Source organism: Salmo salar, chromosome ssa09, assembly GCF_905237065.1.
Source record: "Salmo salar chromosome ssa09, Ssal_v3.1, whole genome shotgun sequence".
Classification (NCBI taxonomy): Eukaryota; Metazoa; Chordata; class Actinopteri; order Salmoniformes; family Salmonidae; genus Salmo; species Salmo salar.
Window position 1 is genome coordinate 50,372,362 of NC_059450.1, and position 13,298 is coordinate 50,385,659.

General features: G+C 48.0%; 1 protein-coding gene across 5 annotated transcripts in view; it reads left to right on the top strand.

Annotated features, from left to right (window-relative positions):
- Positions 1-9,276: 9,276 nt before the first annotated feature.
- Positions 9,277-13,298, top strand: part of LOC106611399 (dynactin subunit 1) — a 338,889-nt gene continuing 334,867 nt past the window's right edge. For 3 of the 5 annotated variants that reach the window (XM_045723788.1, XM_045723789.1, XM_045723790.1), the window contains exon 1: positions 9,277-9,946. In XM_045723788.1, coding sequence (XP_045579744.1) covers positions 9,908-9,946 — 39 coding nt within the window. In that variant the 5' untranslated portion in view covers positions 9,277-9,907. The remainder of the gene's footprint in view (positions 9,947-13,298) is intronic. The other 2 variants (XM_045723791.1, XM_045723792.1) reach the window with 1 other exon arrangement.

Here is a 13,298-nt window from a genome sequence, read left to right on the forward strand (position 1 = left end):
GCATGGGGTGATGTAAGTTTCCTTTAACAATCAGTCTTCCAGATAGATGACACAGACACAGGAACCTTGGTATAAAACTCTTTAGTAATAAAATGCAATTGCAGACAGAGATTCACATACAGAGTACCTCAGTAGTCTATAGTAAAGACCTACTGTATTTATTTATTTATTTATTTATTTTGCTCCTTTGCACCCCATTATTTATATTTCTACTTTGCACTTTCTTCCACTGCAAATCTACCATTCCAGTGTTTTACTTGCTATATTGTATTTACTTTGCCACCATGGCCTTTTTTGCCTTTACCTCCCTTAACTCACCTCATTTGCTCACATTGTATATAGACTTATTTTTCTACTGTATTATTGACTGTATGTTTGTTTTACTCCATGTGTAACTCTGTGTTGTTGTATGTTGTCGAACTGCTTTGCTTTATCTTGGCCAGGTCGCAATTGTAAATGAGAACTTGTTCTCAACTTGCCTACCTGGTTAAATAAAGGTGAAATAAAAAATTACAAAATAAATAAAATCTGTGTGGCGAAACAGGAGACAACGCTCTTTATACTAGTTGGTGTGGACAACCTACCATTTAATCATATCTTAACATTGTTCCATTGGATTAGATACAAAGTATCTAAAATGAGAAAAACATGTCTAGACTGTGGTTTCTCAATCTACTATCTCGTCCTTGAGCCTGCGTGACTATCAGCAGGTGTAGACAATTCTCAAGCCTAAGAACTAAAACACTACATCTCCATTTACCCAGTACTTTTCCATCATTGCTCATTGCAAGCGTACAAAGGTTATCACATATACAGTTGAAGTCGGAAGTTTACATACACTTAGGTTGGAGTCATTAAAACTCATTTTTCAACCAAACTATAGTTTTGGAAAGTGGGTTAGGACATCTACTTCATGCATGACACAAGTAATTTTTCCCCCAAAATTTTACAGACAGATTATTTCACTTAAAATTCACTGTATCACAATTCCAGTGGGTCAGAAGTTTACATACACTAAGTTGAATGTGCCTTTAAACAGCTTGGAAAATTCCAGAAAATTATGTCATGGCTTTAGAAGCTTCTGATAGGCTAATTAACATAATTTGAGTCAATTGGGGGTGTACCTGTGGATGTATTTCAAGGCCTACCTTCAAACTCAGTGTCTCTTTGCTTGACATCATGGGAAAATCAAAAGAAATCAGCCAAGACCTCAGCAAAAAAATTGTAGACCTCCACAAGTTTAGTTCATCCTTGGGAGCAATTTCCAAATGCCTGAAGGTACCCCGTTCATCTGTACAAACAATAGTACACAAGTATAAACACCATGGGACCACACAGCCGCCAAACCGCTCCGGAAGGAGACGCGTTCTGTCTCCTAGAAATGAACGTAATTTGGTGCGAAAAGTGCAAATCAATCCCAGAACAACAGCAAAGGACCTTGTGAAGATGCTGGAGGAAACAGGTACAAAAGTATCTATATCCACAGTAAAACGAGTCCTATATCGACATAACCTGAAAGGCCGCTCAACAAGGAAGAAGCCACTGCTCCAAAACCACCATAAAAAAGCCTGACTACAGTTTGCAACTGCACATGGGGACAAAGATCGTACTTTTTGGAGAAATGTCCTCTGGTTTGATGAAACAAAAATAGAACTGTTTAGCCATAATGACCATTGTTATGTTTGGAGGAAAAAGGGGGAGACTTGCAAGCCAAAGAACACCATCCCAACCGTGAAGCACGGGGGTGGCAGCATAATGTTGTGGGGGTGCTTTGCTGCAGGAGGGACTGGTGTACTTAACAAAGTAGATGGCATCATGAGGGAGGGAAATTAAGTGGATATATTGAAGCAACATCTCAAGACATTAGTCTGGAAGTTAAAGCTTGGTCGCAAATGGGTCTTCCAAATGGACAATGACCACAAGCGTACTTTCAAAGTTGTGGCAAAATGGCTTAATAAGGACAACAAATTCAAGGTGTTGGAGTGGCCATCACAAAGCCCTGACCTCAATCTTATAGAAAATGTGTGGGCAGAACTGAAAACACCAGCATTGTCAAGAGGAGTGGGCCAAAATTCACCCAACTTATTGTAGGAAGCTTGTGGATGGCTACACGAAACATTTGACCAAAGTTAAACAATTTAAAGGCAAAGCTACGAAATACTAATTGAGTGTATGTAAACTTCTGACCCCCTGGGAATGTGATGAAAAATCATTCTCTCTACTATTATTCTGACATTTCACATTCTTAAAATAATGTGGTGATCCTAACTGACCTAAAATAGGGAAGTTTTACTTGGATTAAATGCCAGGAATTGTGAAAAACTGAGTTTAAATGTATGTGTCTAAGGTGTATGTAAACCTCCGACTTCAACTGTATACAGTAATCATGTCATTAGTGTAGCCCCACACCCGACCCCCAGGCTAACCCCCAACATTCCCCCCTTTGAGACTACCTAGTCTCATATAACCATGTACAGAAATTGACGTTAGACATCTGGAACCTTTAACCATTCACATATAGGTCGTATAGTAATCATCCTCTGGGTCAGTTGGGCAAGCAAGAGGGTCATAGTTGGGATCAACACCAGTGGCATCATAGTATTCATCATATGAGTCAGGTAAAGCCAATACAATTAAACCTAGACATAGTCTTCTTCATTGCCCATTTACCAAGACAACAAAAAATCAAAACACAGCAAAAGCCTATCAACCCAGGAACTACAAATTATAAGATACCCATTAAAATCTGGCCTGTTACATTTCCACATTTCCCAGTGAACCATTTACCCATCTTAGTTAGAACATAATTGTCACTAGGGCTGAGAGTATTAGATTGGTCTACTCATTGAACCAAACAACTCTCTCATGGATTTGGGTTTAGACAAAATTAACACCGCTGTCCCGTTTGGGGACACTTTTATACCTAAGTCTCGAACAAACTTTACCCACGTGTTGACACAAACAAGTAGTGTGGATAGTCCCGTGTGGCTCAGTTGGTAGAGCATGGTGTTTGCAACACTATGGTTGTGGGTTCGATTCCCACGGGGGACCAGTACGGAGAGAAGATGTATGAAATGTATGCATTCACTACTGTAAGTTGCTCTGGATAAGAGTGTCTGCTAATTGACTAAAATGTGTAAAATGACAAAAACATTTGACCCAGTCTCCAACCTCCAGAGGCAGGTAGTCGGGATCCTCACCTGGTACCCTGCTCATGAGCTTTCCTAGTGTGAGAGTGGAGAGATCTGACAATAGTAGTTAGCTCTTTCATGTACTCCCAAGTGTTCAATGTCAACTAGAGTGAGGTCTATTTGTCTGTCAGTCATGGGTCTGTGTGCGGGAACATTCATGGGTCTTCCTGTCAACATTTAATGTGGTGTAACACCCCAGGTGTATTAACTCTACCGCACATTTTCATTAACCTGTTAGGGCTAGGGGGCAGCATTGACACGGCTGGATAAAAAACATACCCGATTTAATCTGGTTACCACTCCTACTCAGTAACTAGAATATGCATATACTTATTACATATGGATAGAAAACACCCTAAATTTTCTAAAACTGTTTGAATGGTGTCTGTGAGTATAACAGAACTCAAATGGCAGGTCAAAACCTGAGAGATTCCTTTACAGGAAGTGGCCTGTCTGACCATTTCTGGAACTTCTTTGCCATCTCTATCATTTACTAAGGATCTCTGCTCTAACGTGACACTTCCCACGTCGTCCATAGGCTCTCAGAGCCCGGGAAAAAAGAGAATGTCGTCATTCCAGCCCCAGGCTGAAACACATTATCGCCTTTCTCAAGTGGCCCATCAAGAGACACTAGCTTATGCGCGTGACCCCGACCGCCCCGCCTTTGGGATTTTTTCCTCTGTTTGCCGAAAAGGAGATTCCCTGTCGGAATTTTATCGCTTTTCTACGAGAAAAATGACGTAAAAATTGATTTTAAACAGCGGTTGACATGCTTCGACGTACGGCAATGGAATACTTTGAATTTTATTGTCAGGAATTGCGCCAAGCGCGCGACACTTCTTTACTATTTTGGATAGTGTCTGGAACGCATCGAACAAAACGCCGCTATTCGGATATAACGATGGATTATTTTGGACCAAACCAACATTTGTTATTGAAGTAGACGTCCTGGGTGTGCATTCTGACGAAGACAACAAAAGGTAATGACATTTTTATAATAGTAAATATGATTATGGTGAGTGCTAAACTTGCCGGGTGTCTAAATAGCGAGCCCGTGATGCTTGGGCTATGTACTTAGAATATTGCAAAATGTGCTTTCACCAAAAGCTATTTTAAAATCGGACATATCGAGTGCATAGAGGAGGTCTGTATCTATAATTCTTAAAATAATTGTTATGCTTTTTGTGAACGTTTATCGTGAGTAATTTAGTAAAATGTTAGCGAATTCCCCGTAAGTTTGCGGGGGGTATGCTAGTTCTGAACGTCACATGCTAATGTAAAAAGCTGGTTTTTGATATAAATATGAACTTGATTGAACAAAACATGCATGTATTGTATAACATAATGTCCTAGGGTTGTCATCTGATGAAGATCATCAAAGGTGAGTGCTGCATTTAGCTGTCTTCTGGGTTTTGGTGACATTATATGCTGGCTTGAAAAATGGGTGTCTGATTATTTCTGGCTTGGTACTCTGCTGACATAATCTAATGTTTTGCTTTCGTTGTAAAGCCTTTTTGAAATCGGACAGTGTGGTTAGATTAACGAGAGTCTTATCTTTAAATGGCTGTAAAATAGTCATATGTTTGAGAAATTGAAGTAATATGATTTTGAAGATTTTGAAAATCGCGCCACAGGATGGCAGTGGCTGTTACGTAGGTGGGACGAATTCGTCCCGCCGGTCCCATAGAGGTTAACACCAGTGGTAAACAATCCACCCAAGATTTATTGGTGGAGTGGCATGCCTTAGCTTGTACCTTGTTTAATGGATTGGTTAGCTCTCTCAGTAACCCCATTACGCTGAGGGTGGTAGATGGACACAAACTTCTGGTCCACTCCCATCATTATGGCTACCTGCTTCACTACATCACCAGTGAAGTGGGTACCATTGCCTGCAGATAAAACCTCAGGAACACCAAATCTAGGTATTATCTCCCTCACAAGTAGCTTTGCTATTGTCTTAGCATCACAGTATGTGGTGGGAAATGCCTCCACCCACCTGGTGAACCTGTCAATAAGGACTAAACAGTACCTTTCCTTTCTTTTCTTTCTGTAAGATCTATAAAATCCATGGCAAGATGGACAAATAGTCCTCTTGGCGTATGGAAATGCCCTGGTTTCAAAGGTGTTTCTTTGGCAATGTTAAATTGCATGCACATAGCACATCAAAAGAGAAACTGTTTCACATGCTGAGTCAAATTTGGACAAAACCAATCCAAAATAAATTCCCTCTATCATATCCCCCCTTGACAAATCGGCCATACCATGGGCCACTTGGCAAACAGAGGCGATAAGACAAGCTGGCAGACACGGTCTGCCAGACAGTCTGTCTCCAAATTTTAGAAACGGGGTCAACTTTACAACCCCGCTGTTGTCATACCAAATGAGAACCAACATCCAAAGCCTGTTTAGATGACAAATCATCAGTGTCTTTCCCAACAGTAGCAGAGAAGAACATGGAGTGGCTATGACACTTTGAGGCAGCCAATTTAGCAGCCTCGTCTGCCAATGGCGTTACCCATACTCACAAAAAAAAGTATCTAAAATGAGAAAAACATGTCTAGACTGTGGTTTCTCTCTCTACTATCTCGGTCCTTGAGCCTGCGTGGCTATCAGCAGGTGTAGACAATTCTCAAGCCTGAGAACTAAAACACTACATCTCCATTTACCCAGTTCTTTTCCATCATTGCTCATTGCAAGCATACAAAGGTCATAACACATTATATATATATATATATATATATATATACACAGTAATCATGGCATTGGTGTATTCCCACACCCGATTCCCCCCCCAGGTCAATGCAACACAGTAGACAGAAGATGACTCATTCAGTTGTCTGCTGTGTTCTGTCTGCAGCCAGATCAGTTCTGTCAGCAGCCAGATCAGTTCTGTCTCCACCCAGATCAGTTCTGTCTCCACCCAGATCAGTTCTGTGTGCAGCCAGATCAGTTCTGTCTGCAGCCAGATCAAAATCAAATCAAATCAAATGTATGTATATAGCCCACCCAGTCTCCACCCAGATCAGCTCTGTGTGCAGCCAGATCAGTTCTGTCTCCACCCAGATCAGTTCTGTCAGCAGCCAGATCAGTTCTGTCAGCAGCCAGATCAGTTCTGTCTGCACCCAGATCAGTTCTGTCTCCTCCCAGATCAGTTCTGTCAGCAGCCAGATCAGTTCTGTCAGCAGCCAGATCAGTTCGGTCTCCACCCAGATCAGTTCGGTCTCCACCCAGATCAGTTCGGTCTCCACCCTGATCAGTTCTGTCTCCACCCAGATCAGTTCTGTCTCCGCCCAGATCAGTTCTGTCTCCGCCCAGATCAGTTCTGTCTCCGCCCAGATCAGTTCTGTCTCCGCCCAGATCAGTTCTGTCTCCGCCCAGATCAGTTCTGACTCCGCCCAGATCAGTTCTGACTCCGCCCAGATCAGTTCTGTCTTCGCCCAGATCAGTTCTGTCTCCGCCCAGATCAGTTCTGTCAGCAGCCAGATCAGTTCTGTCTCGGCCCAGATCAGTTCTGTCTCGGCCCAGATCAGTTCTGTCTGCAGCCAGATCAGTTCTGTCTCCACCCAGATCAGTTCTGTCTCCACCCAGATCAGTTCTGTCTCCACCCAGATCAGTTCTGTCTGCAGCCAGATCAGTTCTGTCTGCAGCCAGATCAGTTCTGTCTCCACCCAGATCAGTTCTGTCTGCAGCCAGATCAGTTCTGTGTGCAGCCAGATCAGTTCTGTCAGCAGCCAGATCAGTTCTGTCTCCGCCCAGATCAGTTCTGTCTCCGCCCAGATCAGTTCTGTCTCCGCCCAGATCAGTTCTGTCTCCGCCCAGATCAGTTCTGTCTCCGCCCAGATCAGTTCTGTCTCCGCCCAGGTCAGTTCTGTCTCCGCCCAGGTCAGTTCTGTCTCCGCCCAGGTCAGTTCTGTCTCCGCCCAGATCAGTTCTGTCAGCAGCCAGAGCAGTTCTGTCTCCGCCCAGATCAGTTCTGTCTCCGCCCAGATCAGTTCTGTCTCCGCCCAGATCAGTTCTGTCTCCGCCCAGATCAGTTCTGACTCCGCCCAGATCAGTTCTGTCTTCGCCCAGATCAGTTCTGTCTCCGCCCAGATCAGTTCTGTCAGCAGCCAGATCAGTTCTGTCTCGGCCCAGATCAGTTCTGTCTCGGCCCAGATCAGTTCTGTCTCCACCCAGATCAGTTCTGTCTCCACCCAGATCAGTTCTGTCTCCACCCAGATCAGTTCTGTCTCCACCCAGATCAGTTCTGTCTGCAGCCAGATCAGTTCTGTCTCCACCCAGATCAGTTCTGTCTCCACCCAGATCAGTTCTGTCTGCAGCCAGATCAGTTCTGTGTGCAGCCAGATCAGTTCTGTCAGCAGCCAGATCAGTTCTGTCTCCACCCAGATCAGTTCTGTCTCCGCCCAGATCAGTTCTGTCTCCGCCCAGATCAGTTCTGTCTCCGCCCAGATCAGTTCTGTCTCCGCCCAGATCAGTTCTGTCTCCGCCCAGGTCAGTTCTGTCTCCGCCCAGGTCAGTTCTGTCTCCGCCCAGGTCAGTTCTGTCTTCGCCCAGATCAGTTCTGTCTCCGCCCAGATCAGTTCTGTCAGCAGCCAGAGCAGTTCTGTCTCCGCCCAGATCAGTTCTGTCTCCGCCCAGATCAGTTCTGTCTCCGCCCAGATCAGTTCTGTCTCCGCCCAGATCAGTTCTGTCTCCGCCCAGATCAGTTCTGACTCCGCCCAGATCAGTTCTGTCTTCGCCCAGATCAGTTCTGTCTCCGCCCAGATCAGTTCTGTCAGCAGCCAGATCAGTTCTGTCTCGGCCCAGATCAGTTCTGTCTCGGCCCAGATCAGTTCTGTCTCCACCCAGATCAGTTCTGTCTCCACCCAGATCAGTTCTGTCTCCACCCAGATCAGTTCTGTCTCCACCCAGATCAGTTCTGTCTCCAGCCAGATCAGTTCTGTGTGCAGCCAGATCAGTTCTGTGTGCAGCCAGATCAGTTCTGTCTCCACCCAGATCAGTTCTGTCTCCACCCAGATCAGTTCTGTCTCCACCCAGATCAGTTCTGTCTCCACCCAGATCAGTTCTGTCTGCAGCCAGATCAGTTCTGTCTCCACCCAGATCAGTTCTGTCTGCAGCCAGATCAGTTCTGTGTGCAGCCAGATCAGTTCTGTCTGCAGCCAGATCAGATCTGTCTGCAGCCAGATCAGTTCTGTCTGCAGCCAGATCAGATCTGTCTGCAGCCAGATCAGTTCTGTGTGCAGCCAGATCAGTTCTGTCAGCAGCCAGATCAGTTCTGTCAGCAGCCAGATCAGTTCTGTCAGCAGCCAGATCAGTTCTGTCTCCAGCCAGATCAGTTCTGTCTCCAGCCAGATCAGTTCTGTCTCCAGCCAGATCAGTTCTGTCTCCGCCCTGATCAGTTCTGTCTCCGCCCTGATCAGTTCTGTCTCCGCCCAGATCAGTTCTGTCTCCGCCCAGATCAGTTCTGTCTCCGCCCAGATCAGTTCTGTAGTTCCGTCTCTGCCCAGATCAGTTCTGTCTCCGCCCAGATCAGTTCTGTAGTTCCGTCTCCGCCCAGATCAGTTCTGTCTCCGCCCAGATCAGTTCTGTCTCCGCCCAGATCATGCCTCCCGTGATATTGGATAGCTAGTTAACCACAGCTGTCTCTACAAAACATCTCAGAGGAAGAGCGCTGATGTAGGATCAGCTCACGGACCTGTCCACCATTATGATCTAAAAAAGGCTGAACTGATCCTAAATCAGCGCTCCTACTCTGAGACACTACGAATACGGGGCCCAGAGCTACAGACTCTTTTAAGAGTTAATGAATGTGGCAGCGTGGTTTATTCATTAGCTAGATAGCAAGATGCAGCTATGATTAATTGATTAAAGTCCTCTATGATGAAACCCGTCTTTTGTTTGTCCCGGCCGAGTATCATTATCTGTTAGTGTGAGCTGTAGGTGGCTCTGAGTTGTGGTTCAATAGACTCTACCGTTGCTCGAGCTCTTCCCTGACCAATCCCGTACTGTGGAATGCAGCTCAGTGTTGTTGTAGTGTTAGCCTCTCCTATATATATATACGACTGATGGATCGGCCTTTGAATAGGCTTTGTTTGTGTCATGGATGATAGCGGCTGCCTTTAAGACCCTGCAGCTCCCTGGGCCTAGCAGTCCACCCTCCCTGCCTGCTTCCCTGCAGAGAACAAGCCAGAGCGATACACTAGTGCAGTGCTACCTCTCCTCTGCTCTCAGCTGATGCACTCACAGCACAGACAGAGAACCAACCAACCCTGCCTGCATGTTTTCTTTCTTTCTCTGCTCTGTTTTCTCTTCTCTCCCATTCATCCTCCTCTCCTCCGGGCCTGGCGACTATTCTGAAGTCTTGCGTCGGAGGCTGAGGCTGTTTCCTGTCAGAGCAGAGCGTCGTCTGTGAGGCAGCAAGCCAGGATATATCTCTCCCTCTCTCCTTCTCTCTCTCTCTCACTCTGACCAGACAGGGAGGAAACCAGCAGGACCAAAAGGGAGTAGGGAAGTTGTTCCTGGGCTGTGGCTGTGTGGACTACAGGGAGTATTAGTACGAGGGCTATAGAAGAGGGGTGTTCTAGAGGATTATCGAGAGAGACGCTCTAGAAGCATCACTGGACCCCCCCCAACCACCGACGACGTCACCTTCTGCTCCTCATTGTTATAAGAGCAGACAGGCCAGCGTGGAGCCTGGCAAAGACTGGAGAATCAGCATGTCATCTCAGACTACCAGGAGGAACGTTTACACCCGGGTGAGTATCTGGTAGGGGGCTGCCTATGGATAGGAGTGGGTCAGTATCTGGTAATGGGCTGCCTATGGATAGGAGTGCGTTAGTATCTGGGAGGGGGCTGCCTATGTAGAGGAGTGGGCTAGTGTCTGGTAGGGGGCTGCCTATGGATAGGAGTGGGGGCTGGTATCTGGTAGGGGGCTGCCTATGGATAGGAGTGGGTTAGTATCTTGTAGGGGGCTGCCTATGGATAGGAGTGGGGGCTAGTATCTGGTAGGGGGTTGCCTATGGATAGGAGTGGGCTAGTATCTGGTAGGGGGCTGGCTATGGATAGGAGTGGGTTAGTATCTGGTAGGGGGCTGCCTATGGATAGGAGTGGGTTAGTATCTGGTAGGGGGCTGCCTATGGATAGAAGTGGGGGTAGTGTCTGGTAGGGGGCTGCCTATTGATAGGAGTGGGCTAGTATCTGGTAGGGGGCTGCCTATGGATAGGAGTGGGGGCTAGTATCTGGTAGGGGGCTGCCTATGGATAGGAGTGGGTTAGTATCTGGGAGGGGGCTGCCTATGTAGAGGAGTGGGCTAGTATCTGGTAGGGGGTTGCCTATGGATAGGAGTGGGCTAGTATCTGGTAGGGGGCTGCCTATGGATAGGAGTGGGGGCTGGTATCTGGTAGGGGGCTGCCTATGGATAGGAGTGGGTTAGTATCTTGTAGGGGGCTGCCTATGGATAGGAGTGGGGGCTAGTATCTGGTAGGGGGTTGCCTATGGATAGGAGTGGGCGAGTATCTGGTAGGGGGCTGGCTATGGATAGGAGTGGGTTAGTATCTGGTAGGGGGCTGCCTATGGATAGGAGTGGGTTAGTATCTGGTAGGGGGCTGCCTATGAATAGGAGTGGGCTAGTATTTGGTAGGGGGCTGCCTATGGATAGGAGTGGGCTAGTATCTGGTAGGGGCCTGCCTATGGATAGGAGTGGGTCAGTATCTGGTAATGGGCTGCCTATGGATAGGAGTGGGTTAGTATCTGGTAGGGGGCTGCCTATGGATAGGAGTGGGGGTAGTGTCTGGTAAGGGGCTGAAAATTGATAGGAGTGGGCTAGTATCTGATAGGGGGCTGCCTATGGATAGGAGTGGGGGCTAGTATCTGGTAGGGGGTTGCCTATGGATAGGAGTGGGCTAGTATCTGGTAGGGGGCTGCCTATGGATAGGAGTGGGGGCTAGTATCTGGTAGGGGGCTGCCTATGGATAGGAGTGGGTTAGTATCTGGTAGGGGGCTGCCTATGGATAGGAGTGGGGGCTAGTATCTGGTAGGGGGTTGCCTATGGATAGGAGTGGGCTAGTATCTGGTAGGGGGCTGGCTATGGATAGGAGTGGGTTAGTATCTGGTAAGGGGCTGCTTATGGATAGGAGTGGGTTAGTATCTGGTAGGGGGCTGCGTTTGGATAGGAGTGGGTTAGTATCTGGTAGGGGGCTGCCTATGGATAGGAGTGGGGGTAGTATCTGGTAGGGGCCTGCCTATGGATAGGAGTGGGTCAGTATCTGGTAATGGGCTGCCTATGGATAGGAGTGGGTTAGTATCTGGTAGGGGGCTGCCTATTGATAGGAGTGGGCTAGTATCTGGTAGGGGGCTGCCTATGGATAGGAGTGGGGGCTAGTATCTGGTAGAGGGTTGCCTATGGATAGGAGTGGGCTAGTATCTGGTCGGGGGCTGCCTATGGATAGGAGTGGGGGCTAGTATCTGGTAGGGGGCTGCCTATGGATAGGAGTGGGTTAGTATCTGGTAGGGGGCTGCCTATGGATAGGAGTGGGGGCTAGTATCTGGTAGGGGGTTGCCTATGGATAGGAGTGGGCTAGTATCTGGTAGGGGGCTGGCTATGGATAGGAGTGGGTTAGTATCTGGTAGGGGTCTGCCTATGGATAGGAGTGGGTTAGTATCTGGTAGGGGGCTGCCTATGAATAGGAGTGGGCTAGTATCTGGTAGGGGGCTGCCTATGGATAGGAGTGGGTTAGTATCTGGTAGGGGCCTGCCTATGGATAGGAGTGGGTCAGTATCTGGTATTGGGCTGCCTATGGATAGGAGTGGGTTAGTATCTGGTAGGGGGCTGCCTATGGATAGGAGTGGGGGTAGTGTCTGGTAGGGGGCTGCCTATGGATAGGAGTGGGCTAGTATCTGCTAGGGGGCTGCCTATGGATAGGAGTGGGGGCTAGTATCTGGTAGGGGGTTGCATATGGATAGGAGTGGGCTAGTATCTGGTAGGGGGCTGCCTATGGATAGGAGTGGGGGCTAGTATCTGGTAGGGGCTGCCTATGGATAGGAGTGGGTTAGTATCTGGTAGGGGGCTGCCTATGGATAGGAGTGGGGGCTAGTATCTGGTAGGGGGTTGCCTATGGATAGGAGTGGGCTAGTATCTGGTATGGGGCTGGCTATGGATAGGAGTGGGTTAGTATCTGGTAGGGGGTTGCCTATGGATAGGAGTGGGTTAGTATCTGGTAGGGGGCTGCGTATGGATAGGAGTGGGGGTAGTGTCTGGTAGGGGGCTGCCTATTGATAGGAGTGGGCTAGTATCTGGTAGGGGGCTGCCTATGGATAGGAGTGGGGGCTAGTATCTGGTAGGGGGTTGCCTATGGATAGGAGTGGGCTAGTATCTGGTAGGGGGCTGCCTATGGATAGGAGTGGGCTAGTGTCTGGTAGGGGCTGCCTATGAATAGGAGGGGGCTAGTATCTGGTAGGGGGCTGCCTATGGATAGGAGTGGGGGTTATTGTCTGGTAGGGGGCTGCCTATGGATAGGAGTGGGGGTTAGTGTCTGGTAGGGGGCTGCCTATGGATAGGAGTGGGCTAGCATCTGGTAGGGGGGCTGTCTATGTAGAGGAGTGGGGGCTAGTATCTGGTAGGGGGCTGCCTATGGATAGGAGTGGGGGCTAGTATCTGGTAGGGGGCTGCCTATGGATAGGAGTGGGTTAGTATCTGGTAGGGGGGGTGCCTATGGATAGGAGTGGGGGCTAGTATCTGGTAGGGGGTTGCCTATGGATAGGAGTGGGCTAGTATCTGGTATGGGGCTGGCTATGGATAGGAGTGGGTTAGTATCTGGTAGGGGGCTGCCTATGGATAGGAGTGGGTTAGTATCTGGTAGGGGGCTGCGTATGGATTGGAGTGGGGGTAGTGTCTGGTAGGGGGCTGCCTATTGATAGGAGTGGGCTAGTATCTGGTAGGGGGCTGCCTATGGATAGGAGTGGGGGCTAGTATCTGGTAGGGGGTTGCCTATGGATAGGAGTGGGCTAGTATCTGGTAGGGGGATGCCTATGGATAGGAGTGGGCTAGTGTCTGGTAGGGGCTGCCTATGAATAGGAGGGGCTAGTATCTGGTAGGGGGCTGCCTATGGA